This window comes from Coregonus clupeaformis, chromosome 20 (assembly GCF_020615455.1).
Source record: "Coregonus clupeaformis isolate EN_2021a chromosome 20, ASM2061545v1, whole genome shotgun sequence".
Lineage (NCBI taxonomy): Eukaryota > Metazoa > Chordata > Actinopteri > Salmoniformes > Salmonidae > Coregonus > Coregonus clupeaformis.
The window spans coordinates 45,728,046-45,755,166 of record NC_059211.1 but is presented as its reverse complement, the minus strand read 5'-3'; the positions used below and the strand labels follow the sequence as shown (position 1 = coordinate 45,755,166).

Below are 27,121 nucleotides of genomic sequence, written 5' to 3'. Positions count from 1 at the left end.
GGGCAACCCGTGGACCCTGAAAACCTCCCTAACCAGGATCTCGGACGTCTCAGAGGCAGAGGGAAGCTTGGAAATGGGCACAAAGTGGGCGAACTTGCTGAATCTGTCCACGATAGTCAGAACGACCGTGTTCCCCTCAGAAGAGGGCAACCCAGTGACAAAGTCCAGGGCCAGATGCGACCATGGTCGCCGGGGAATAGGGAGGGGGTGAAGTAGTCCAGAGCTGGGCCGATTGGCACTCTTATTCTGCGCACACACTGGACAGGCAGCAACAAACCTCTGAGTATCCTCTCCCATGGCAGGCCACCAAAATCGTCTGCGAAGTAACGCCATCGTCCGAGCCACGCCAGGGTGACAAGCCATCTTGCTGGCGTGGGACCATTGGAGGACAGCAGAACGAACCGACTCAGGCACAAACAACCGACCGGGTGGACCGTTACCGGGACCGGGCTGCGTCCGAAGGGCCGCCATAACCTCCTCCTCAATCTTCCACATAACTGCTCCCACGACACAGTTCCGGGGAAGAATCGTCTCGGTCTTGGCCCCCACTCTCCTCCGTCTTGGAGAACATCCGGGACAAGGCGTCCGCCTTGCCGTTCTTAGATCCAGGTCGGAACGTCAGGGAAAAAATTAAAGCGTCCAAAAACAAAGCCCACCTGGCCTGACGGGAGTTGAGACGTCTAGCCGATTGCACGTAAGCAAGATTCTTGTGGTCAGTCCAGACAATAAACGGTTGCTCCGCCCCCTCCAACCAGTGGCGCCACTCCTCCAAGGCAAGCTTCACCGCGAGAAGCTCCCGGTTACCCACATCGTAGTTCCTCTCCGCAGACGAAAGACGACGAGAGTAGTAGGCGCAGGGATGGAGTTTACCGTCAGTGGAGCATCGCTGGGACAGGATGGCGCCAACCCCCCACATCAGACGCATCCACTTCAACGACGAACTGACGGGCCGTGTCAGGTTGAGAGAGAATCGGTGCGTTGGTGAATCGCCTCTTCAAATCCAGGAACGCTCGATCCGCCTCCGGATTCCAATTGAAGGTCCTGGTACTGGAAGTCAGGGCAGTTAACGGAGCGGCCACACGGCTGTAATCCCGGATGAATCTGCGGTAGAAATTCGCAAACCCCAGAAACCTCTGGAGCTGCAATCTCGTACCGGGCTGGGCCCATTCCAGAACCGCCCTAACCTTCTCCTGGTCCATCCTAATCTCTCCCCTGGAGATGATGTACCCAAGGAAGGATGTAGTGTGGGCGTGAAATTCGCACTTCTCGGCCTTCACGAACAGGCGATTCTCCAACAATCGCTGCAGAACCTGCCTGACATGTTGGACGTGGTTGGAAGGTTCCTTCGAGAAGATCAGAATGTCATCCAGGTAAACAAACACAAAGAGACCGATCATATCTCTCAGGACGTCATTCACCATACTCTGGAATACCGCTGGAGCATTGGTCAGTCCAAACGGCATCACCTGATACTCAAGTGACCCATCGGTGTATTGAAACCCCGTCAACCACTCGTCCCCCTCTCTGATCCGGACCAGGTGATACGCATTGCGTAGGTCTAGCTTGGTGAACACAGTAGCACCCTGTAAGGAGTCGAAGGCAGAGCTCATCAAGGGCAGGGGATACTTGTTCTTGACCGTGATATCATTCAACCCCCGATAATCAATACACGGTCGAAGAGAGCCATCCTTCTTACCCACAAAGAAGAATCCTGCCCCCAGGGGTGATGACGAGGGACGAATGAGGCCAGCAGCTAGGGACTCCTTGATGTAGGTCTCCAAAGCCTCACGTTCAGGTCGGGAGATACTGTATAACCGTCCCTTGGGATAGACAGCTCCAGGGAACAGGTTGATGGCACAATCATATGGTCGGTGGGGAGGGAGTGACAGAGCCCTCTGCTTACTGAACACTTCCCCCAAATCGTGATATGTCTCGGGAACCAGGGACAAATCTGGGGGTTTAGCCTCAATCACCTGACTGGGAACCGAATGGGAACAGGCAGTCTTGAGACAGTTAGCATGACAATCAAGGCTCCAACTAGTTACCTTGCCCGTCACCCAATCGAACGTGGGATTGTGTTCCTTCAGCCAGGGGTATCCAAGGACCAGAGGAACATGGGAAGAAGGCAGAATGAAGAATGAGATCACCTCAGAATGATTCCCTGACAACAGCATCTTAACCGGTTCAGTCCTCATCGTGATACGTGCCAGACTACTGCCGTTCAGAGTGGTAGCTTCAATGGCTTCCGGTAATTGTTCCTTGGAAAGCCCCAGCTGTTCCACCACTTCGGCATCAATAAAGCTTCCATCGGCACCTGAATCGACAAAAGCGTTAATCGCTAAGCTCTGATTCCTGTTCATGAGGGTAGCCGGGAAATGGGGTCTGACAGAGGTATTGAGAGGTTGAAACTGGCTCGCTAAAAGTCCTCCCAACTTTAGCGAGCCGAGCAGTTTGACGACCGCCGGGAACAAGTGGAGATGTAATGTCCCGAACTACCACAGTAGAGGCAGCAGTTGGTCTTACGTCTGTGTTGGCGCTCCTCCTTGGTTAACCCGTGCCGCCCCACTTGCATGGGTTCAGAGTCGGGAGGCAGGACCTCTCCACTAATCCTGTGTGGTGGACAATGATCGACGTATTCTGGTCCACCCCCCGACCCGACTGGGAACTGAGAAGCTGATCGATTGGACGGGCCCCATTGCTTCTCCCTCCTTCGCTCTCGAACTCGGTTATCCACCCGAATAGACAAGGCTACCAAGCTGTCCAGGTCACTAGGCTCCGGATAGGAGATCAACTCATCCTTGAGCCGCTCCGACAGCCCCTGGTAAAAAGCCGCTTGCAGAGACTCCTCATTCCACCCACTCTCCACAGCCAACGTCCTGAACTCGATCACGAAGTCGGCAACGCTGCGAGTTCCTTGGCGAAGCGAAAACAGCCGCCTAGCTGCGTCCATACCTCGGACGGAATGGTCGAATAGCTTCCTCATCTCGGCCATGAACTCCTGGTATGAAGCCATGCAGGTGTCCTGTCGTTCCCAAACGGCTGAAGCCCACTCCAGCGCTCGACCCCGCAGCAACTCAATAACAAAGGCTATCCTAGCCTTGTCTGTGGCATAAGAGTAGGGCTGTAGATCGAACACTAATTCACACTGCATAAGGAAAGAACGGCATCTTCCCAGCTCCCCCTCATATTTATCCGGCGTCGGAACCTTGGGCTCACGGAAGGACACCGCTCCAGAAGCGGCAGGCGAGATGGGTGAAACCGGTAGTGGATTCTCCACCGGCAAACTGAGCTGAGCCTGGATCTTCGTCAGACTGGTAGAAAGGTTCCGAACTGACAACGCTATCTCCTGTAGTGCCTTGCTATGTTGTCCCAACATCTTCTCCTGATGGGTAATGGCATGGCGAACAGAGTCCAGGTCCGCTGGGTTCATTACTGGCCGGATCGTTCTGTCACGGGTTACAAAGCCAGAACCCAGAAGCAGACCAGGACAAGGTGAGTTGAAACGAAGGTGAGTATTTATTTAACAGAGTCAAAAGCGATGCTGAATAATCCAGGGAACAGAGCGGGCGGCGGAGATGAGTTGGTGGGGGTGCAGTGGCAGATCCAATAATGGCTCGGCAGCCGCCGACCACCAGGCAGGGGTTGGGTGAAGGTTCCGGGTGAGTGACTGCAGATAGAACAAAACGGAGGTAAGTACACAGCAAGCCAACAAGGTGCAAAACAACAAAACTAACGCTAGAAGCTCCAAGGCTGATACACTGACAAACATACTGTTCATGGCTAACGATCCGGCAGGGAATGGATGTCAGGTCAGAGCTTATGAAGGTGATGATCAAGACCAGGTGTGCAGATCGCTGATGAGATGCAGGTGCGGTTAATCGGGAGATCTCCCGCCTAGCAACGTCGCCCGGCAACCAGGCAGGGAGCGTTCAAGAACCCTCAGGAAACTGGAGATTCCGAGCGGAAAAATGGCAACACAGGCAGGAACCGACTCAGGATGCAGGGTTCATGACAGTGCTGTGTAGTTTGGTCTTCTCAGCATGACGTGCCGTGTAGTTTGGTCTTCTCAGCATGATGTGCTGTGTAGTTTGGTCTTCTCAGCATGACGTGCTGTGTAGTTTGGTCTTCTCAGCATGACGTGCTGTGTAGTTTGGTCTTCTCAGCATGACGTGCTGTGTAGTTTGGTCTTCTCAGCATGACGTGCTGTGTAGTTTGATCTTCATAGCATGACGTGCTGTGTAGTTTGATCTTCTCAGCATGACGTGCTGTGTAGTTTGGTCTTCTCAGCATGACGTGCTGTGTAGTTTGATCTTCATAGCATGACGTGCTGTGTAGTTTGATCTTCTCAGCATGACGTGCTGTGTAGTTTGGCATGTATCAGCTGCCATCTCACTCATCCTTGTTGCTGTTGAGAGATTTAAAAGGTGTGACTGGTTTGGGAATATTTCACCCCATTCAAATGGTTTATGTGAAGTTTGCTAAGTATTTTTGAATGATATGTCAGCACATGCTTGAAAGAGTCCCAATCCCTCTCTCTCGCTGTCTCTGTCTCTTCCCTCTTTCTCTCTCCTCTCCAGGCTGACAGCATTTGTGTTGAAATCCTTTGCTCAGTCTCGTGGGTTCATCTTCATTGACCCAGAGGAGCTGCATGCTGCCAAGGCCTGGCTCATCAACCACCAGAGAGAGGAGGGCTCCTTCCCCGCCATGGGACGCATCCTCAACAAAGACCTGCAGGTGTGTGTGTGTGTACTGTGTGTGTGTGCGTGTTTTCATAAGCACCATTAACCAGTGTTATTCTCCATCTAAAGGGAGGAATCCATGGAAAGATCTCGTTGACGGCGTATGTGGTTGCAGCCCTCCTGGAGACAGGAATAACTTCGGAGGTAAGAGGATCAGTGGGGGGACCATGACCTCTCCGATTAAACACCCTCACCTCCCGAACATTATTATTTAGCACAGTATTCCTCAAGGGGCGAATCTTAACCTGACATTTATATGTTAGTGTAAATTGGACATTTAATGAAACTTTCAGGCTCAGACCTAATACCAGACTACAAATACAGCTCTCTCGCTCATCCAGATATAGGTTATGTGTGTGTGTGTGTGTGTGTGTGTGTGTGTGTGTGTGTGCGCGTGCATGCGACTGTGTTTGCCAGTACATTCCCATCAGTTGGAAATATGGATGTCCTGGCACAGAGCCCAATCATATTTGTTATGCTCCAGTGGTGGTAATTTAATATCTAATCCCTGGCTGACTGCATCAAGAGATTTATGAGGAGGACATGCAGAGACAAGGATGCCTGTGAAAGGTAGTACACCCAGGCCACATTCCTGTCACCTCGCCATGCTCTTACCCTGGTGCTGAACCCTGGACGACGTGCTCACCGTCCTGTTGAACTCTCTGCAGTGTGCATTGAAGCAACACATAGGACACACTGGCAGTTGAACATTTGATCAACGTCATGGTCGCTCTAGTAAAAAGAGATCTTTGGCTATTGAAAGGTAGCAGTGTCCTTATTTTAGGGCCAAGTGTGGTATGCCCTTTATCTGCCAAAGTCGTTGTTGCAAAAGAATGTTGCTGTTTATGTGTACAGTGACTGAGTCCATGTAATGTTTATGCTTTGTCCTTCATTGAGTGTGTTGCCAATACCAATGTTAAAATCCAGATTGTTATTGTGTTAGCTCTCTGTTCATTCAGGCACAGCTCTTCGCAAAGTATTCACAAAGTATTTTTTCACTCTAGTTCCCTTCCATCCATTTCCCTCCCCCTTCACCAAACCCACCTATTCTCTTCCAGTCTTCCTATCCTTCCCTATCTATCCTGAAGGGCTCTCCAGAGAATCAGGCCTCTAAAACTGATACTAACTGAAAAGGGATACTTGACATCAAAGCAAAACTCCTTCTTCCTTCCAAATTCAGTTAATTAAAAGGTGACTGGACAGATTAAAGTGAGTGGCTGTTGAGGTCTCTCATCTGAGCACATCTGGAAAAGCTCCTGCCTTTAATGGCAAAGTCTATGTTTATTAGCCTTTTGATAAGCAGCACATCTGAGTTGGGGAGTATGAGTTGGAACAGGACTGATCTTGAACACTCAGCAAAGATCAAATATGCCGGACTTAAGTGAAAGATGAATACGGAGGGATGGAGGGAGGGAGTTGTGGAGAGAGGTGTATCCATTACTCATACGAAGGTTTGGTCTGTGTGCTCACATATGTGTGACATGTGTTAGCGCACCTGTGTGCTTGTTTATGTCTATTTCTATAAATATGTGTACTCTTCCCCAGGAGGAGAAGACAGCTGTGGCCAAGGCAAAGGGTTTCCTGGAGAGTAACACATACTCAGCTGATGACCCGTACACCACAGCCCTGTCTGCCTACGCCCTGGCCCTGTTACGAAGCCCCTACGCCACCCTCGCCCTCCGACGCCTCAACCACATGGCCATCACACAAGGTACTCAGCTGTTAGGAAGTTTGGTTGCCTACCAATTCATATACAGTGAGGGAAAAAAGTATTTGATCCCCTGCTGATTTTGTACGTTTGCCCACTGACAAAGACATGATCAGTCTACAATTGTAATGGTTGGTTTATTTGAACAGTGAGAGACAGAATAACAACAACAAAATCCAGAAAAACGCATGTCAAAAATGTTATAAATTGATTTGCATTTTAATGAGGGAAATAAGTATTTGACCCCTCTGCAAAACATGACTTAGTACTTGGTGGCAAAACCCTTGTTGGCAATCACAGAGGTCAGACGTTTCTTGTAGTTGGCCACCAGGTTTGCACACATCTCAGGAGGGATTTTGTTCCACTCCTCTTTGCAGATCTTCTCCAAGTCATTAAGGTTTCGAGGCTGACATTTGGCAACTCGAACCTTCAGCTCCCTCCACAGATTTTCTACGGCATTAAGGTCTGGAGACTGGCTAGGCCACTCCAGGGCTTTAATGTGCTTCTTCTTGAGCCACTCCTTTGTTGCCTTGGCCGTGTGTTTTGGGTCATTGTCATGCTGGAATACCCATCCACGACCCATTTTCAATGCCCTGGCTGAGGGAAGGAGGTTCTCACCCAAGATTTGACGGTACATGGCCCCGTCCATCATCCCTTTGATGCGGTGAAGTTGTCCTGTCCCCTTAGCAGAAAAACACCCCCAAAGCATAATGTTTCCACCTCCATGTTTGACAGTGGAGATGGTGTTCTTGGGGTCATAGGCAGCATTCCTCCTCCTCCAAACACGGCGAGTTGAGTTGATGCCAAAGAGCTTGATTTTGGTCTCATCTGACCACAACCCTTTCACCCAGTTCTCCTCTGAATCATTCAGATGTTCATTGGCAAACTTCAGACGGGCCTGTATATGTGCTTTCTTGAGCAGGGGGACCTTGTGGGCGCTGCAGGATTTCAGTCCTTCACGGCGTAGTGTGTTTCCAATTGTTTTCTTGGTGACTATGGTCCCAGCTGCCTTGAGATCATTGACAAGATCCTCCCGTGTAGTTCTAGGTTGATTCCTCACCGTTCTCATGATCATTGCAACTCCACGAGGTGAGATCTTGCATGGAGCCCCAGGCCGAGGGAGATTGACAGGTCTTTTGTGTTTCTTCCATTTGCGAATAATCGCACCAACTGTTGTCACCTTCTCACCAAGCTGCTTGGCGATGGTCTTGTAGCCCATTCCAGCCTTGTGTAGGTCTACAATCTTGTCCCTGACATCCTTGGAGAGCTCTTTGGTCTTGGCCATGGTGGAGAGTTTGGAATCTGATTGATTGACTGCTTCTGTGGACAGGTGTCTTTTATACAGGTAACAAGCTGAGATTAGGAGCACTCCCTTTAAGAGTGTGCTCCTAATCTCAGCTCGTTACCTGTATAAAAGACACCTGGGAGCCAGAAATCTTTCTGATTGAGAGGAGGTCAAATACTTATTTCCCTCATTAAAATGCAAATCAATTTATAACATTTTTGACATGTGTTTTTCTGGATTTTTTTGTTGTTATTCTGTCTCTCACTGTTCAAATAAACCTACCATTAAAATTATAGATTGATCATTTCTTTGTCAGTGGGCAAACGTACAAAATCAAATACTTTTTTCTCTCACTGTAAAACACTAAACTGACATGACAGACCCATTGTTCTTCCACATACTGTTTCTTACACTTTCGTCTCTCTCCATTTCCTTCTTTGTCTTTCTTCTCTCTTTCAATCAGACGGCTTCACCCACTGGAGTCTGACAGGCAGCACGGTGACAGATGAGGACACCTTCATGGGCTTTAGTGACGGTCTTTCTCAGTCAGGTAGACACACACTGTCTGGCCACAGCTAGACTATCCTCTATGACTGATGATTCTGATGTTCTTAGATCTTGACTTTTAGTATTAGTTAGGCTGTCTGGTGTTTGTATGCTAATAGTCTCCTCCGTGTCCCAGTGGTGTCAGCGGAGGTGGAGATGACAGCATATGGACTGCTGACCTACGCCCTGCTGGGTGACGTGGCCTCCGCCCTGCCTGTGGTCAAGTGGCTCTCCCAGCAGAGGAACGCCCTCGGGGGCTTCTCCTCCACACAGGTACCCCTCACAAACACTGGAGAACCAGAGCCTCTCAGCCTCTTAGTCAAAAGCATTCTCCCAGATTAATCTCTCCCATATGTATTATTGTGTTTTTTAAGCGGCCAAATGGTTTTATTTTACCTTTAATTTACCAGGTTTTACCAGGTTAGCCTGATAATCTATTTTAGAAGAGAGAACTGTCTCACAAAGGTATATTTGAAACAAATGGTAATTGGTCATCTGGTCAGTCAGTGTCCAAAGCCGCCTCCTAATAACTGTCTGTCCATCCACTCTCCTAGGACACGTGTGTGGCCCTTCAGGCGTTGTCTGAGTATGCCATCCTGTCATACGTGGGAGGAGTCAACCTGACCATCTCTCTGGCCTCTACAAACCTGGACTTCCAGGAGAGCTTTGAACTGCACCGCGACAACCAAAAGATCCTACAGAGCGCCTTGGTAAGGAGTATGGTCACATTGCCACTAGACTCTGATGTAAGGTCAGTTATGTTTTTTCCCATAATGGTTAAGGTTAGGATTGGAGGAAGGTAATCTGATCCTAGATCTGTGCCTAAGGGCATCTTCTTTCTGAGGTAAACGCTCTTGCTCAGGTGGTGAAGGGATCTCTACTGGACCAAGATACACATAGAAACTAAAGTTACACAATTGTCAGTTTTCAATTATGAAAGGTACCTTAAATAACATCCACAAAGTCAATTCAGTTGAGGATAACAATGAGACGCTATCTAAGAGCAGTGGAATGTGTTTCCCAGTGAAGGAACCAGTGAGTGTTTTCAGGCTATGCGTCTACATTTCCTTCTCCTTCCCAAGCACCTGCCTATCAGTCACAGTGAGGGAATGGCTCAGGTGAGGGCATTAACTTTTCTTCCCTCTGCCGGGCATGTAATTCTCTGCCGTAATTAGCTCTGTCAGTTTAATTGGGGGTAATTTAGCTGTGCTGGTTAGTGGCCATGCTATTTGACTGCTGCTGCTTGGGTCTACAGCATTAATTCACTTGATAAGTGTCTCTCTCACCCCCCATCTTTTTCTCTCTTTCTCTCTCTCTCAACCCCATTTTTTTTCTCTCCTCTCGCTCTCTTTCTCTCTAGATCCCCAGTATTCCCACAGGGCTGTTTGTCAGTGCTAAAGGCGAGGGCTGCTGTCTAATGCAGGTATGTTACTACTGATCTCCTCTTCTACCATTATATCCTTCACTCACACTGAGAATTCACCAGAGGGGAAAAGCCAGTCCATTCCCATGACTCATTGCTCTAATGCCCAAATTCCTGACTGTAAATTGGAATGATCTGGTAGAACTTAGGCAGTTGTTCGGCAGGGACTGTTCGTTCCTCAATAACACTGACGCCCTGGATAGGATGCTGTTTTCGCTGTACCTTGTCACTAAAAACAAAAGGCTCTTTGAGGCCAGGGTGCATAAACAACTTCTTGGGGGGGGGGGGGTTCCCCATGCAGCTTCCTGCTCTAGATAGAACACAGCGTTCCTCCTCTCCTCTCCTCTCCTCTCCTCTCCTCTCCTCTCCTCTCCTCTCCTCTCCTCTCCTCTCCTCTCCTCTCCTCTCCTCTCCTCTCCTCTCCTCTCCTCTCCTCTGCTGCATGTTTAGAAGAGCCTGTCAACCGTATCCAGCTTCACATGACAGGTGATCATTACACTGGTCTCAAATGGGCTCTGTGATCCTTCAGATAACACTAACAGTTATTAGATCCTTTGAAAAAGGACATAAAGCTTATGTGTATTACTACTGTTTTAATGCTGCAGTTATATATATATATATATATATATATATATATATCAATCAGTCCAATATATTTTATAAAGCCATTTTTACATCAGCAGTTGTCACCAAATGCTATAGAAACCCAGCCTAAAACCCCAAAGAGCAAGCAATGCAGATGGCTAAGAAAAACTCCCTAGAAAGGCAGGAACTTAAGAAGAAACCTAGAGAGGAACCAGGTTCCGAGGGTTGGCCAGTACTCTTCTGGTGTGTCAGGTGGAGATAATAAGATTACATGGCCATTAAGGCGTTCCACAGAGATGCTGGCCCATGTTGACTCCAATGCTTCCCACAGTTATGTCACGTTAACTGGATGTCCTTTGGGTGGTGGACCATTCTTGATACACACGGGAAACTGTTGAGCGTGAAAAACCCAGCAGTGTTGCAGTTCTTGATACACTCAAACCGGTGTGCCTGGCACCTACTACCATACCCTGTTCAAAGGCACATCAATATTTTGTCTTGCCCATTCACCCTCTGAATGGCACACACACACACAATCCATGTCTCAAATGTCTCAAGGCTTAAAAATCCTCCCCTTCATCTACACTGATTGAAGTGGATTTAACAGGTGACATCAATAAGGGATCATAGCATTCACATGGATTCAACTGGTCAGTGTATGTAATGTTTTGTACACTCAGTGTATATAGGAGCCATGGCTGGAGAAGGCCACTATTGCTGACTATCTCTGCCCCCCTCCACTCCTCCATACCTCCCTCCATCTATACACACATCTCTTTTCCTCCTTTCACACCTCTATCCCTCCATCCACACCTCTCCCTCCCTCAGCACATCCCTCTCTCCCTCTCTCCAGTCTGACAGTGCCTGAGGCCTGGAGCACCTGGGCTGTAATGAGACGACAACATCAGCATGATGAAAGCGAGAGAGCCTGTGTGTGTGTGTGTGTGTGTGTGTGTGTGTGTGTGTGTGTGTGTGTGTGTGTGTGTGTGTGTGTGTGTGTGTGTGTGTGTGTGTGTGTGTGTGTGTGTGTGTGTGTGTGTGTGTGTGTGTGTGTGTGTGTGTGTGCTAGCTTCCACATTAAATGGGTTTTCTCTGCAACACAGGTTTGCTCTGCACCTCTGCACTTTCTATTACACCCACAATCTGGAATACATTCTGTCTCTCTAAGCCACGCTGCTTGTTCTCTCCTCAGATTGATGTGTCCTACAACGTGCCTGACCCCTTGGCCAAGCCAGCTTTCCAGCTCAAGGTGGACCTGAAGGAACCCAGGCAGGAGCGCCACCCGCCAGCACCACCCTCCCCCCGCCACCCTAGCCCTCGCTCCCGTTCCCGTGCCGACAACCGCTCAGAGCTGAGCCGCAAACGCCGGGCGGCCACCGATGATGAAGACCCCGCAGCTCACCAAGACAACCTGGACTACCGCATCACCCTGGAAGCTTGTGCCAGGTACTGCAGAGACAGTCGGCTCAGTGCAGCAGCCTTTAGCCTAGCTAGCATTTAGCCTGGTAGTTTGCCTAGTTCTGCTAGCATTTAGCTTAGCATCTAACTCTGTTTCTCTCTCTTCAGGTGGCTCCACTCAGGTTCTTCCAACATGGCTGTCTTGGAGGTCCCTCTGCTGTCAGGTTTCTGTGCCGATGTGGAAAGCTTGGAGACGGTAGGACATAAACATACACACACACATTACAATGTCAGACAGACAGACAGACAGACACGGCTCACATCTGAAGGCCATTTCAGAGGAGGCGGTGTGGCGTGGAATTTATCAGGTGAAGTAGGCACGAATGTCCTTTCTTTTTCGGCTTCCTAATTCTCACTTGAAACCGTTTTTGTGTTTAATAGGCTAAATTAAATATTTCAGATTTAAATATGATTATTTATCACGAAGTAGTTTGGATGTGGTGAAGTACTATATTTTTCTTAAGGGTAGTTTTAGTGTAGCTTAACTTCTTCCAGTGTAAAGTAATTGGTAGCTTAGTAAACTACTGTATATTTAACTGCCCCTCCCCCCCACACACACTCAATTTTTTAAAACTCTATTACATGCCATGACATTGTTTCTCCTCTGTTGCTGTTTATGCTGCTCATGTTCTTCCCCACTGCGTCTCAGAAAGGTGTTTGTGGAGATTTGCTTATCAATGGATGAAGACGTTGAGTGGCTGAGACCTGTGGCTCTGCTATTGCCCACATAAAGAATTATACAGTTTACTATAGAATACTATAGTCCTTACAATATAATTATGTAGTAAACAGTAGTATACTGTAGAATACTATACTACATACGGTAGTATCCCTCAACCATGTGTAGTACTTAGTATGTCATTTTGTAGTATACTGTTGAATACTTTAGTAAATACTATGGTATTATTGACAAAAAAAACACTGTAGTAAATACTGCAAAAATGTCTGCAAAAAAACAACAACCTGCAAAAAAAAACATTATATATATATATAGTAAATACTACAGTATTTATTTGTATATACCCTGCCCATTCCCCTCCCCCATATCCCAATTTGTGTCACCTGTAAGTGAGAAACCTACATGCCAAGTATAGACCATATATTGTTGGAGCAAGCTCCCTCACGACGCCAGGACAGCGGAGTCACTCACCACCTTCCGGAGACACTTGAAACCCCACCTCTTTAAGGAATACCTGGGATAGGATAAAGTAATCCTTCTACCCCCCCCCCAAAAAAAAAAAAAACTTTGTAAAGTGGTTATCCCACTGGCTATAAGGTGAATGCACCAATTTGTAAGTCGCTCTGGATAAGAGCGTCTGCTAAATGACGTAAATGTAAATATATTGTGTTCCCTATGGTTATAGAAAAGAGCAAAAGCTCTCCATTCAGACCCCAGTCCTACCTACCTACAGGTTATGGAACATTTGCTCTTTTAGTATTTCTCCAGTAGGTTTCATCAAGGAGAAAGCCCTCCACTTCTATGTCAAAGGATAATAAGGACAAAAACACTTTAGTAAATACTACAGTAATGTCCCCAAAAACACTACAGTAAATACAGGTGGCGAATCGCATCTCTGCATGTCTGACAGACATATCAGTGTGGATGACGGATCACCACCTCAAGCTGAACCTCGGCAAGACGGAGCTGCTCTTCCTCCCGGGGAAGGACTGCCCGCTCCATGATCTCGCCATCACGGTTGACAACTCTGTTGTGTCCTCCTCCCAGAGTACAAAGAACCTTGGCGTGACCCTGGACAACACCCTGTCGTTCTCCGCTAACATCAAAGCGTTGACCCGATCCTGTAGGTTCATGCTCTACAACATTTGCAGAGTACGACCCTACCTTACACAGGAAGTGGCACAGGTCCTAATCCAGGCACTTGTCATCTCCTGTCTGGATTACTGCAACTCGCTGTTGGCTGGGCTCCCTGCCTGTGCCATTAAACCCCTACAACTCATCCAGAACGCTGCAGCCCGTCTGGTGTTCAACCTTCCCAAGTTCTCTCACGTCACCCCGCTCCTCCGCACACTCCACTGGCTTCCAGTTGAAGCCCGCATCTGCTACAAGACCATGGTGCTTGCCTACGGAGCTGTGAGGGGAACGGCACCTCCGTACCTTCAGGCTCTGATCAGTCCCTACACCCAAACGAGGGCATTGCGTTCATCCACCTCTGGCCTGCTGGCCCCCCTACCTCTGCGGAAGCACAGTTCCCGCTCAGCCCAGTCAAAACTGTTCGCTGCTCTGGCACCCCAATGGTGGAACAAGCTACCTCACGACGCCAGGACAGCGGAGTCACTCACCACCTTCCGGAGACACTTGAAACCCCACCTCTTTAAGGAATACCTGGGATAGGATAAAAGTAATCCTTCTACTCTCCCCCTACCCAAGCCCCCCCCCCCAAAAAAAAATCATAAGGTGAATGCACCAATTTGTAAGTCGCTCTGCTAAATGACGAAAATGTAATGTAAATGTACTACAGTATACTACAGTCTGCAAAAACACTACAGTAATGACTATAGTATATACTACAATTTTTTTGCTACAGTATTTATACTATAATAAACTGTAAATGCTACAGTATACTGCAGTAAATACTACAATATACTACAGTAAAATCTGTAAAAACACTACAGTGAATACTATAGTATTCCTACCATACTTTTGTATTTTTTCATTTAGATGTGCTGGAACTCTTGGCAGACATAGCCAAAACTGGGTCGACTGGATCTATGTGTGTGTGTTTATGCAGCAGTTGAGAGAGTATTGAGAGAGTATTTTTACTGCAGTGTTTAAGGACTGTAGCGTTGTCTGGATGAGGGCCAACTCTGGCCCAGTGTTGGTTACTGTGTCTCTGGGGCTCCATTGGGAGCCAGGACAGGGGGCACCAACCCTCTGTGGGCCTAAAGCCCAGCCGCCAGGGCAGGGGAGGGCTGGGGCTGGGGGTTGCCACTGTTTATCCCAACTACCCCCCTCTGAGAGCCAGGGGAGAGAGACCCAGGGACCCATGGCAGCCATCTTAAGGAGGGGGTGAGAGGTTAGTTGAGGTCACCTCCCCAGGCCCTCATCAAATGCTTATCTCCCCCATTACTGCAGAGTTATGGGCCCCAGACTCCAGCTATCCACCTACCTGGGGGGAGATAACACACACGCGCACACACAATCACACACACACTAGCTCCCTGAGACTTGAGGGAGTCGGTGCTGACCTGTGTAGTGTAGTGGCTAACAATCTAGGTTTACAGAGCCACCCCTGCTAGCCTCCCTGCCTTACGACTGCCTGACTGCCTTGACCAGCCGCATTCCTCACTTTACGAGACGGAGCCTCGCTTACGCAGTCATGTGTTGTTGTTTTCATAGATGTTAATTGGAATGATTACACAACACACTTTGGCTTATACCTCTGTAGCTGTTTTTATCAATATAATGAGCTGAGCTGAATGGAATAAAATGCCTCACATTAACTATGCTACCTATCTTATGTTACTGTAAGTGCTAAGAGAAGTTGAATGGAATACATTTCAAGTTGTTACTGTAATTATAGTTATTGTCAAGGGAAAAAACAACACAGCCAACACACAGCCTACTCACACACACACACACTTTATCACTCTCTACCAAACTGTGTGTGTGTGTGTGTGTGTGTGTGTGTGTGTGTGTGTGTGTGTGTGTGTGTGTGTGTGTGTGTGTGTGTGTGTGTGTGTGTGTGTGTCCCAGTGGCGCCAGCTCAGGCTGAGCACCTCATAAACTGAATCTGTCCGTAGGACTGCCACCTAGAGAGCCCTGTAGGAGGAATTAACACCCCGTTCCCCCATCAACCCCCCATGTTCCCCCAACACCCACCCCCTTACGCAGTAAACAGCAACTCCCTCATAGATACTGATGCTGTTATTGGAAGCTGTCTCTGGCTCCCTCTCTTCAGCTTGTAAACAGGCTTGACCTATCTACAACTAGGCTGAAATGAGATCACCAGAATACTCATTGACCAGTGAGACAACAAAAAAGCTTAGCATTTAACCCTTTAAACTAAAAGGTTTTGACACTGGTAGAGCACGGCGCTTGTAACGCCAAGGTAGTGGGTTCGATCCCCGGGACCACCCATACACAAAAATGTATGCACGCATGACTGTAAGTCGCTTTGGATAAAAGCGTCTGCTAAATGGCATATTATATTATTATTATTATTATTATTATTATAATAGTGTTTGTTGTAAGGGATGTTATTAAATGTTTGGTTAATTGTAGATTAGAATATACACTGACCCCCATCCACTCCCCTTTTCTCATCAAACAGCTGCTGATGGACAAGAGGGTTGGTCTGAAGAGGTACGAAGTGGACGGAAGGAAGGTCCTCTTCTACTTTGATGAGGTGAGTTAGCCATACCAGTATATCACCATTGTAATCTGTTTATAGCTGTGGTGTACTGTACTGAGATCAGTTCTAACTGGTTAACGTTTGACCTGTCTCTATGTTTGTCCCACCACACAGATCTCCAGTCAGTGTATGACGTGTGTGGCCTTTCAGGCTGTCAGGCAGTACATAGTGGGCAAGACAGCACCTGTTCCGGTCAAGGTGTATGACTACTACGAACCAGGTGTGCCTCTGATGTAATGAATATGCTCACTTTGCGAGCAGGAAAACCCTCCTCTGTCTTCACAATGATTTAGTATGATTTATCGACAGCCTTCTCTCAGAGGAAATTGGAATTCTCTAGTCTGTGGTTTAAATAATAGATACAGCGTTCTTTTGTGGAGAGAGGTGCATCCACCACTCATACAAAGCTTTGTGTGTGTGTGTGTGTTACTGTCTCTCTCTCCACAGCGTTTGAGGCCACCCGCTTTTACAACGTGAGCGAGAGCAGTCCACTGGCCCGCGAGCTGTGTGACGGCACCACGTGCAACGAGGTGGAGAGCTCAACCAACCACTGGATAGGTAAGAGTTACACCACCGAGTTACAACACTTTACTGTATTTCCATTAATGGAACTACGACATTATATTTGTGTTAGTGCCCATTAAGCCCAGCTAATAGAACAGAGAGAGCGAGAGAGAGAGAGAGAGAGAGAGAGAGTGAAAGTGTGACATGTCTCATGGGGCTCCTCTGTAAAACTCCATTTCCTGTCCCTATGCTTTCTAAGAGCGTGTGTGTCGTGCCTAAATTGTTATTGGCACGGGCCGATATTGGAAAGAGAAGAAACAGAATAGCAGGCCCGCACAGGAATGCCCACTGTCCCTGGTTGTCATCGTGCCGAGCCGAGTGTTTTCGTTTCAGAGAGACACACACACACTCTTATTAGCGGGGGCCGATGTTGCTACAACAAATGGCGAAGTTTGCTCCTGTCACCGTGGTGACGAGTGGATGACCCTGTGTGTGTTGGCACTGTGTTTTGCCGGCCTGGCTGAGAGAGAGCCTGAGGGGCTGGGACCCCATGCAGCTGGAACCAAGGCCATGCTCAGACCCTGGGGAACCGCTCTCATCAACACACACATCCTCTCACACTCTTTCTTTTTTCTCTCTCTCTGTCTTAACTTTCCTTCCTATGAAAGATATATTCTCTTTTTCCTACTCTTTGCCTGACCCATGGTTGGGATAGTTTTTTGTCCTGTGCACTTTGACTATAGAAAGTAATAGTAATGGTGTATTTTTGTAGGCACTCCACCATGGTTCGTTGGACAAAGCTTATGGGAAAATGAATGGAGGTTTTGTATGGTTTTAGGATAAACACCGAAAATAAGGTCTGTGGTAAACACAGGCTTAGGAAATCTTACATTTTGGTCTATGATAATCTTCATCAGCTAGCGTCACTTTTTGTGATTTTTGAAGTGTTTATGTAATTTAAAAAAGCACATAAAGCACTAGTGTTAACCTCAGACCTTATTTGAGGCATTTATCCCAAAACCCTATTCTTACCCCATTCATTTTCCCCATAGGGATGGCTGAACGAACCTGAGGTAACTAATTTCCGGTTTTTATGGCGACAAGCTGGCGAGCTCTATCATGATGGTTAAATTTCACAACTAAAGTCACACAATGTTTACACACAATGTTGATAAACATTGTAAGAAAAATGCAAAAGATCCCCAAAGTAAAAAAAAAAAAAAAAGTATCTTGTCCTGTGTGTTTCCTCTGACCCAGGCTTTGTCCAGGGGAACCAATGTAACAACGTGTTTGGCTGTCTGGAGGAGGAGCAGTTTGAGCGTTGCACCTGCTACAGGGACTGTGGCTATGACGGGGAGCTGGTGTGTGGCTCAGACAGACATCTCTACCAGAATCAGTGCCAGATGGAGGTCTTCGCCTGCCGCAACGGGACCCGCATAGAACAAGTGCCCATGTCCCAGTGTCCTCAGAGTAAGACAACTCTATCGACTACTCTACCAGGGATTGGCTCCATTCCATTTCAAATGAAGTTCATGAGCTGAAAAATCCTCAATGACAGTAATGGCCAATTAATAAATTCATGAGTTTGATGTCAATTCGTCCTCTGAATGGATTTAATTAAAATCCACCACACCCACTGACTGCTCCTAACACTAGCATGCCAGGCTCTGTACCCCTCCCAGTGGCTCTGCCAGCCAGGCCCACATGTGGCTCTAATTTATCGGTCAGCTGTCACACATTGAAGAGCTAAAACATGATCTAGTTCATAGTCAAACATTACATCCACCGAAAATATGTCTCCAAAATGTTGTGATTATTAGAAACACCCTTTGAGGAATTGAAGAGAGGATGTGCTGGGAAGAGGGTGCAGGGCAGCCCAACATGCACATCATCTATCACACACACACACAAAAGTTGGAGAAGAAAGGGTGGTGTGTGTGTGTGGCTGGGGTAACAGCTGTTCAGGTGCAGGCTGGATGAAGTTTGCGAGGAGAGCTTCCCAGCGCTGCTATATTACAGGGCACCCCAAATGACAGAGTGCTTTTGTCCAGGCCTTTGAAAACCCTGTCACATTCCTTTCCGACGCACAGACCAACAACAAAGGAGCCTTCTTGTTGTGGAGCGGATTGGGAAAAGGCACAGACAAAACCTATGTGGGAAAACTAGGCTGCCTGTGCCAAGTGGTTCATACAGTAGATTATCAAAAGGACCGGATACGTGTTCCTATTGTCGTTTGTTTGTGTATGGGTGATTTAGAAATATGCACCCACATTGGAAATACGGGAAAAGATATCACACTTTTACCGTAACCGTACAGTACAATATGTGGTCCGTGTAACATTGGCTTGTTGTCATTGTGTTGTCTTTTTTCACACAGTGGAATCCACCACGGAGGACAGAGAGACTGCAACAGCCGAGGAACCAGAGCAAGCTCCTGTGCCTGTACACAAAGGTAAATACAGTGCCTGGCAAAGCACACACACACACACACAAAAACTCATACAGACACACACACACCACTCTCTCTTTTCCTCTCTACACCTCCTCCACCCCTATCTCTCATTGGACACCAGCTGTTCCCAGCTGCAGGAGTGAGTGTGTGTGAGGGTTGAGGAGTGTGAAGAGTGTGTGAGTTGTGAGTGCCAGCCAAAGGCAAGGGTTCGGACGTATCACCTCTGAGTGAAGCAGGCGTTGACATGTGCAGACTCATACTTTTGCGAACCCTGCTCTGCTCTGTTCCCGCTCTAAGACACTGTATACATGCCTGACAGAGGCCCAGACCTCTACTGTGCCCACTGTAAATGTCTACCTGTTTTATCCATTGATCTGTATTGTATGAGGGATTGGAGCTTACTCCAGCTCCGACTATACACATGCAACCCTCTGAGAACATTCACATACAGACTGCTACAATAGTTTGCTGTAGCCTACACCCACTGTAAAGTATATGTCCACCAACATGCATCTGCTTTTTCTTGCTTATAAAGTATAAAGAGTTTGATCAGTGTTTTAGAAGAGCTAGAGGTATAGATGAGAGTCCCTTCCCTCCTGTCCTCCAGGTCTGATCACTCTGTCTGCCTGCAGTGTGCTGGGGGCTGTTGGGACTTGCCCCAGTCTGCAGGAAAGGTGAGGAGAGGGGAAGTAGAGCACTGACTCCTCAGCGGATCACTTCTACAGACTACTCTCACATTCAGATAAACAGGAGGATAGGCTTTCCTTAGGGGGATCGTTTTTCTTAAAGGTGATATTTGTTGCTCCACCACAGGGTTCACGAAGATGTCAAGCTTAAATAACTTGTTACAGAACTCCTGGTCAGATATATCACTTTTATGTTGGTGTGTAGCAGGAATCGTGGCTGTGATATAGAGTAGGCTCACGTCCGTGCGTGCGTGTGTGTTTGATGTGGCCTATGCCTGTGCTGACTTGTTCCCAGCCTGCAGCTCACAGTAGCTTTAATGGAGTTCCACAAAGGTCAAAGGTCTCCTCAGTACAAAGACTGATGCTTCACAATGGAAGAGACCTCACCACAGGAATGCCATTAAAACTCTAGTGCGGTACACACGTACAGAAAACATGTATCAAACCAGATTATTACACTCAATGAACATTGTGCAAACTGTAATTCTGAGCTATTATATGTTGTTGACCTGAGCTCCTCTGTGCGTTAGGTTAGGTAGATTGTGATTGATGTGATTTTGTGTGCCAAGAATCTGACCGCATTCTCAACAGATCAAGTGAAGACATTGAGACTTTGGAATCAGTTCCTCTGTGTGGACATGTCCCTTAGTGGTGAAACAGCGTCAGAGCTGAGGGCACGATTAATTCAACAAAATACTCTGTTTAAGAGACTGATTAAAATAAATGTAATGTAGTGTGTGTACTCATTTGAAATGTATGATTTCCAAAAGGAGCAGTGTGCATGCAGTGCTTCACATGAGGCTGAACTTTTAAAGGACATAGTGACCCCTACTGGCCACTTTGTACAATTAACTCATTTTTGGTAGATACTCTGTGGAAACATACTGTTATACCCGTTGACTTTTTTGCCAAAGCTAGTGTTCTCTCAAAACTATTTTTTTGTGATTTTTTTTTTACCATCCCTCCTCCCCTATCTCTGTCCCTCTCTCTTGTGCTGTAGGTGAGGAAGAGCAGGGTTCCATGGCTGAGGTGTCCTACTACTCCTATGAGTATGACCCAGACTCAGAACCCTTCGCTGTGGAGGGGGAGGACCACTTTGAGCTGGCGGCAGGGGAGCAGGGGGGAGAGCAGGAGAGTCCATCAGATAGCCAGCTACCCACACTGGACACAAAGGACACCCATGAGCGATGGTATGGCCCTCTGACCTCCCCGTCTGTCTGCACAACAACACTGAGTTGGAACCGTTAGCACGGTGGTAATGTGGATAGGACTTGAAATTAAGTAAACTGTGACTTTGTAACCTCAAACCTGTTTCAGTCTATTTCCGCTGTAATAACAAAGTGTATTCAGATAACTCTACATCAGTGGCAGTCAGTGCCGTTTAAGATGAGGGAGGACAATTTTACTTCTTATTTCTATTATAGCATATTGGATGACTATCATTCATATTCCATTCACCCAGCTCAATGTAACAGCGATAGGTTTAGGCTACTACATGATACTCACATTTTCCCTATATCCATCATGAGGTTGCTACAACCTAGCCTATGAATGAAAGTTTACAACGTAGCTGCACACAGGTCGAGAGAAAAATTTGAGGTGACAGACAGTGACACATGGACAGACAGTGACACATTCAATACTGCCTTGCATACTCTTGTTTGCATGTAGCTGATCTAGGGTGTAATCATTAAGTTGCAAACAAGTTTCTATTGAACAAATTCAGGTATGTTTATCCCCGTTCCGTTTGCTTCAGAATCAGCGGAATGAATACACCCCTGATCACGCATAAACACAGTTAACTTTCATAGCTGCCACGTTGTATTCCTTCTAGCATCTATGCGCTCTCCTCCTCTCACCTTTTCACTTCACTTGTGGACTTTAATGCACAACACATAAGCTGTATGTGACCAGGCGAAAAAACCAATCCAAGCCAAACCATATCATAACCGCTACACAAAGCCTATATCGTTGTCACCATATTTGCTAAAGTCATAGTCAACATAGCGAATAGAACTAACGTGTTAGTAAACCCGCTACAGTCATGCAGTAACGTTAGTGTACAGTCAGTAAGCAGTTTAGCACTTACACTGGCGGGCCCCGGTGGCAATAAATTAGAAAAACCAAAAGCTTACCTTGGAAGAGTTCCAGTGTTGTGTTGGATAGTCATAGCCAGCTAGCTAACATAGCATCCCTCTGTTTGAGCAGGCTGTTTGAGTATGCTAAACTAGTATGCTAGCTAAGTAAGTGAAACTGAACGTTTTTTATTTATTTATTAACTCTCGCTCTTGCTTCTGCTTCATTTTGGAAGAAATTGATTTGTTCAAAACTGTTCAACTATTGTCTTTTTCTCTCTGAGTCAACTACTCACCACATTTTATGGACTGCAGTGCTAGCTAGCTGTAGCTTATGCTTTCAGTACTAGATTAATTTTCTGATCCTTTGATTGGGTGGACAACATGTCAGTTCATGCTGCAAGAGCTCTGATAGGTTGGAGGACGTCCTCCGGAACTTGTCATAATTACTGTGTAAATCTATGGAAGGGGGCGAGAACCATGAGCCTCTTAGGTTTTGTATTAAAGTACATTTACCCAGAGGAGGATGGAAGCTAGCTGTCCTCCGGCTACACCATGGTGCTACCCTACAGAGTGCTGTTGAGGCTACTGTAGACCTTCATTGCAAAACAGTGTATTTTAATCATTTATTTGGTGACGTGAATATATTTAGTATAGTTTTATCTAAAAGGATAACTTTTTTAATGTTTTACTATTTTTATGATGGTCCTCCCCATCCTCCTCTGAGGAGCCTCCACTGCATTACATCAAAGATAGCATATCTGTACCTTTCTATCAAATTGCAATGAAGAACATCATCAGAGATCTTATTCAGTGTACTGTTCTCCTCTCCTTCACAGAAACTGCCCCTGACTGCATCACCAGCCAGATCTCCAAATTGTACATTGTTTGTTAATATGTTAGAGTGGGTGGAGAGAGAAGGAAAAGTGGGGACTGCCCAGTCTGAAAGGAAGAGATGGTGGGGTGTGTGTGTGTACGCGCATATGAATGACTTAAGGACTACGTGCGCGCGCGCGTGTGTGTGTGTGTGTGTTACTAATCTAGTCCCCCTCCAACCCTCTGTATTTCTCTCTCTTTTATATCTCCAGTCTCCTATTCACCAGTAGACACCATAGCGTCTTTGATATTCACTGTAGTGCCTTTACATTGTTTTTCTGTAACCTCTAGATTGAATAATCAAGTATTTATGTTTGTAATTGCACATGAGTTAAAACAAATGTTTTGTTGTTTTTTCTATCTGTGGTATTTATTTGTAGCTAGTGCTTTTTTTGTTTTATTTGTTCCAATGCTGCCCCCAATTGCCTTCTTGTCCTGTCACCGTCACCAATGTCTTCATTTAATTCATAAAAAATATGGCAAGATGTGATGCACCTATTTTTATTCTGAGGAAGCCTTAGGTCAAACACTGAGGTGTACAGTGGATATATTTATGTACTTATTTGATGTGTTAACCTACTAGAGACTGAATTTCTGCAGGCTTAAACTGGAGGATTAAGATAAACTCAGTTCTTCTAAACATATTTACCAATCTACCAATATCTCCACATAAGTCCTATTTGGGTATAGCTGTCACCTTACTGTTGAACAGACAGGGATTTGATTGTACAGTACATAAGCTATTTTGTTTTGTTAAATTTTGATTATTGAAAGCCTAAAACAAGAATAAAGGTTTGGAATTATTGTAAATTTACCACATTTAAACCAATGTAACCCCACATCCATTTTCAATACAGTTGCTTTTGAAAAACAAGAGAATAAACTTTGTATACAATCCATGTCTCTGTTTGCAGTTAACTTTACATGCTACTGTAAGTCTCTCCTCAGGTAGCAGTAATTATATTCCCTATATGTATAGGCCTATATGTTACATAGGAAACTAGTAACAGACCTGGTGGTTAAGGAGTTGTGTTGGTCCATTTATTTTGAAACGTAGTTTAGCCTGAGGAGAATTTCCTGTCATCCTGTCAGCAGTTAGCTGTGTTATTATGAAGCACTGTGGCCCTTCAGAATACCCTCTGCTTTGAAGGCTGTGACTCTGTGACCCCTGGAATGGCTGTGTGCAGCTGGACCAACCCGTGTGTGTTTGCCCCTGTTAAAAACACACTCAGGTTACCTAAACAGCAGCCAGGAGAGTGTTGGAACCTGTTAATGTTGGTTAAGGCACTTGTCAATGTTCTCAGTTATAATATACACTACCAGTCAAAAGTTTTAGAACACCTAGTCATTCAAGGGTTTTTCTTTATTTTGACTATTTTCTACATTGTAGAATAATAGTGAAGACATCAAAACTATGAAATAACACATATGGAATCATGTATTAACCAAAAAAGTGTTAAACAAATCAAAATATATTTTATATTTTATATTCTTCAAATAGCCACCCTTTGCCTTGATGACAGCTTTGCACACTCTTGGCATTCTCTCAACCAGCTTCATGAGGTAGTCACCTGGAATGCATTTCAATTAACAGGTGTGCCTTCTTAAAAGTTAATTTGTGGAATTTCTTTCCTTCGTTTGAGCCAATCAGTTGTGCTGTGACAAGGTGGGGGTATACAGAAGATAGCCCTATTTGGTAAAAGACCAAGTCCATATTATGGCAAGAACAGCTCAAATAAGCAAAGACAAACGACAGTCCATCATTACTTTAAGACATGAGTGTCAGTCAATCCGGAAAATGTCAAGAACTTTGAAAGTTTCTTCAAGTACAGTCGCAAAAACCATCAAGTGCTATAATGAAACTGGCTCTCATGAGGACCACCACAGGAATGGAAGACCCAGAGTTACCTCTGCTGCAGAGGATAAGTTCATTCGAGTTACCAGCCTCAGAAATTGCAGCCTAAATAAATGCTTCACAGAGTTCAAGTAACAGACACATCTCAACATCAACTGTTCAGAGGAGACTGCGTGAATCAGGCCTTCATGGTCGAATTGCTGCAAAGAAACCACTACTAAAGGACACCAATAAGAAGAGACTTGCTTGGGCCAAGAAACACGAGCAATGGACATTAGACCGGTGGAAATTTGTCCTTTGGTCTGGAGTCCAAATTGGAGATTTTTGGTTCCAACCACTGTGTCTTTGTGAGACGCGGTGTGGGTGAACGGATGATCTCCGCATGTGTATTTCCCACCGTAAAGCATGGAGGAGGAGGTGTTATGGTGTGGGGGTGCTTTGCTGGTGACACTGTCTGTGATTTATTTAGAATTCAAGGCACACTTAACCAGCATGGCCACCACAACATTCTACAGCAATACGCCATCCCATCTGGTTTGGCCTAGTGGGATTATAATTTCTTTTTCAACAGGACAATGACCCAACACACCTCCAGGCTGTGTAAGGGCTATTTGACCAAGAAGGAGAGTGAGGGAGTGCTGCATCAAATGACCTGGCCTCCACAATCCCCCGACCTCAACCCAATTGAGATGGTTTGGGATGAGTCGGACCGCAGAGTGAAGGAAAAGCAGCCAACAAGTGCTCAGCATATGTGGGAACTCATTCAAGACTGTTGGAGAAGCATTCCAGGTGAAGCTGGTTGAGAGAATGCCAAGAGTGTGCAAAGCTGTCATCAAAGCAAAGGGTGGCTATTTGAAGAATCTCAGATATAAAATATAGTTTGATTTGTTTAACAATTTTTTGGTTACTACATGATTCCATATGTGTTATTTCATAGTTTTGATGTCTTCACTATTATTCTACAATGTAGAAAATAGTAAAAAATAAATAAAACCCCTTGAATGAATAGGTGTTCTAAAACTTTTGACCGGTAGTGTAGCTTCTGACAACTATAGTGTGTGCTTCTGCTGCTGTTTAAAATGAATACCTGGTCCAAACGGCACATGGATATGTCGTTTCGATGTAGAGGTTATTGAATGGGCAATGAGCCCACTGTATGGTCAAACTACAGGAATGATGGTGTAAAACTCTGTCAGATAACACGTTACATATGTTATAATATGCATTGTCTTTCTCAAATTCAGTGTATCATATACTGTGCTATGTCAAGAAGGAGAATACAGTGCATTCGGAAAGTATTCAGACCCCTTGACCTTTTCCACATTTTGTTACATTACAGCCTTATTCTAAAATTGATTAAATTATTTTTTTCCCCTCATCAATCGACACACATTACCCCATAATGACAAAGCGAAAACAGGTTTTTAGAAACTTTTGCAAGTTTATCAAATATCACATTTACATAAGTATTCAGACCCTTTACTCAGTACTTTGTTGAAGCACCTTAGGCAGCAATTACAGCCTCGAGACTTCTTGGGTATGCCGCTACAAGCTTAAGTTGGCACACCTCTATTTGGGGAGTTTCAGGTTGGATGGGGAGCGTCGCTGCACAGCTATTTTCAGGTCTCTCCAGAGATGTTTGATCGGGTTCAAGTCCAGGCTCTGGCTGGGCCACTCAAGGACATTCAGAGACTTGTCCTGAAGCCACTCCTGCATTGTCTTGGCTTTGTGCTTAGGGTCGTTGTCCTGTTGGAAGGTCAACCTTCACCTCAGTCTGAGGTCCTAAGCGCTCTGGAGCAGGTTTTCATCAAGGATCTCGCTGTACTTTGCTCCATTCATCTTTCCCTCGATCCTGACTAGTCTCCCAGTCCCTGCCGCTGAAAAACATCCCCAAAGCATGTTGCTGCCACAACCATGCTTCACCGTAGGGATGGTGCCAGGTTTCCTCCAGATGTGACGCTTGGCATTCAGGCCAAAGAGTTCAATCTTGGTTTCATCAGACCAGAGAATCTTGTTTCTCATGGTCTGAGAGTCTTTAGGTGCCTTTTGGCAAACTCCAAGCGGGCTGTCGTGTGCCTTTTAATGAGGAGTGGCTTTTGTCTGGTCACTCTACCATAAAGGCCTGATTGGTGGAATGCTGCAGAGATGGTTGTCTTTCTGGAAGGTTCTCCCATCTCCACAGAGGAACTCTGTTTCTAAGCACCAGCGGAGCTGGGCTGCAATTTAACTGGCTGAGATGATGGACTAGTTGGAAACTCAGCATTGGAGTGAGATCAAACATTTGGTCATTTTAAAGGCCCTTCTAAACAAGATGCTCTATTTTTTATGGTCTTTATGGGCCTTTGATGTAGGGCTGGGCGATTTATTGTCTTTTAAGGTATACCGGTATGGATTTTACAATACTGTCTATAAAGGTAATTTAATACAGTGCTAAATAAATAAAACATCCTACAAATTGGACTACTTCCCTGTCAGTTTTGTCCTAGTTTGGTTGAGTATAATCAGTATGGAGAAAACCCATAAAAAAACACTTAGAATTCATTTGTTGCCATTCTC

At 46.0% G+C, this 27,121-nt stretch overlaps 1 protein-coding gene and 1 non-coding gene across 2 annotated transcripts in view; both read left to right on the top strand.

Moving 5' to 3' along the window:
* The window catches only part of LOC121533511 (C3 and PZP-like alpha-2-macroglobulin domain-containing protein 8), a 50,233-nt gene extending 26,628 nt beyond the window's left edge, over window positions 1-23,605 (top strand). The window contains exons 28-43 of the mRNA XM_041839515.2: window positions 4,578-4,734; window positions 4,809-4,883; window positions 6,285-6,450; window positions 8,196-8,282; window positions 8,415-8,551; window positions 8,833-8,988; window positions 9,639-9,701; window positions 11,479-11,732; window positions 11,853-11,940; window positions 16,037-16,111; window positions 16,232-16,337; window positions 16,565-16,675; window positions 17,879-18,091; window positions 18,999-19,073; window positions 20,760-20,949; window positions 22,674-23,605. Coding sequence (XP_041695449.2) covers window positions 4,578-4,734; window positions 4,809-4,883; window positions 6,285-6,450; window positions 8,196-8,282; window positions 8,415-8,551; window positions 8,833-8,988; window positions 9,639-9,701; window positions 11,479-11,732; window positions 11,853-11,940; window positions 16,037-16,111; window positions 16,232-16,337; window positions 16,565-16,675; window positions 17,879-18,091; window positions 18,999-19,073; window positions 20,760-20,949; window position 22,674 — 1,954 coding nt within the window. The 3' untranslated portion in view covers window positions 22,675-23,605. The remainder of the gene's footprint in view (window positions 1-4,577; window positions 4,735-4,808; window positions 4,884-6,284; window positions 6,451-8,195; window positions 8,283-8,414; window positions 8,552-8,832; window positions 8,989-9,638; window positions 9,702-11,478; window positions 11,733-11,852; window positions 11,941-16,036; window positions 16,112-16,231; window positions 16,338-16,564; window positions 16,676-17,878; window positions 18,092-18,998; window positions 19,074-20,759; window positions 20,950-22,673) is intronic.
* Window positions 13,163-13,217, top strand: LOC121534366. Its single transcript, XR_005994598.1, has one exon. It is a non-coding gene; the product is annotated as a U7 small nuclear RNA (small nuclear RNA).
* Window positions 23,606-27,121: the final 3,516 nt, after the last annotated feature.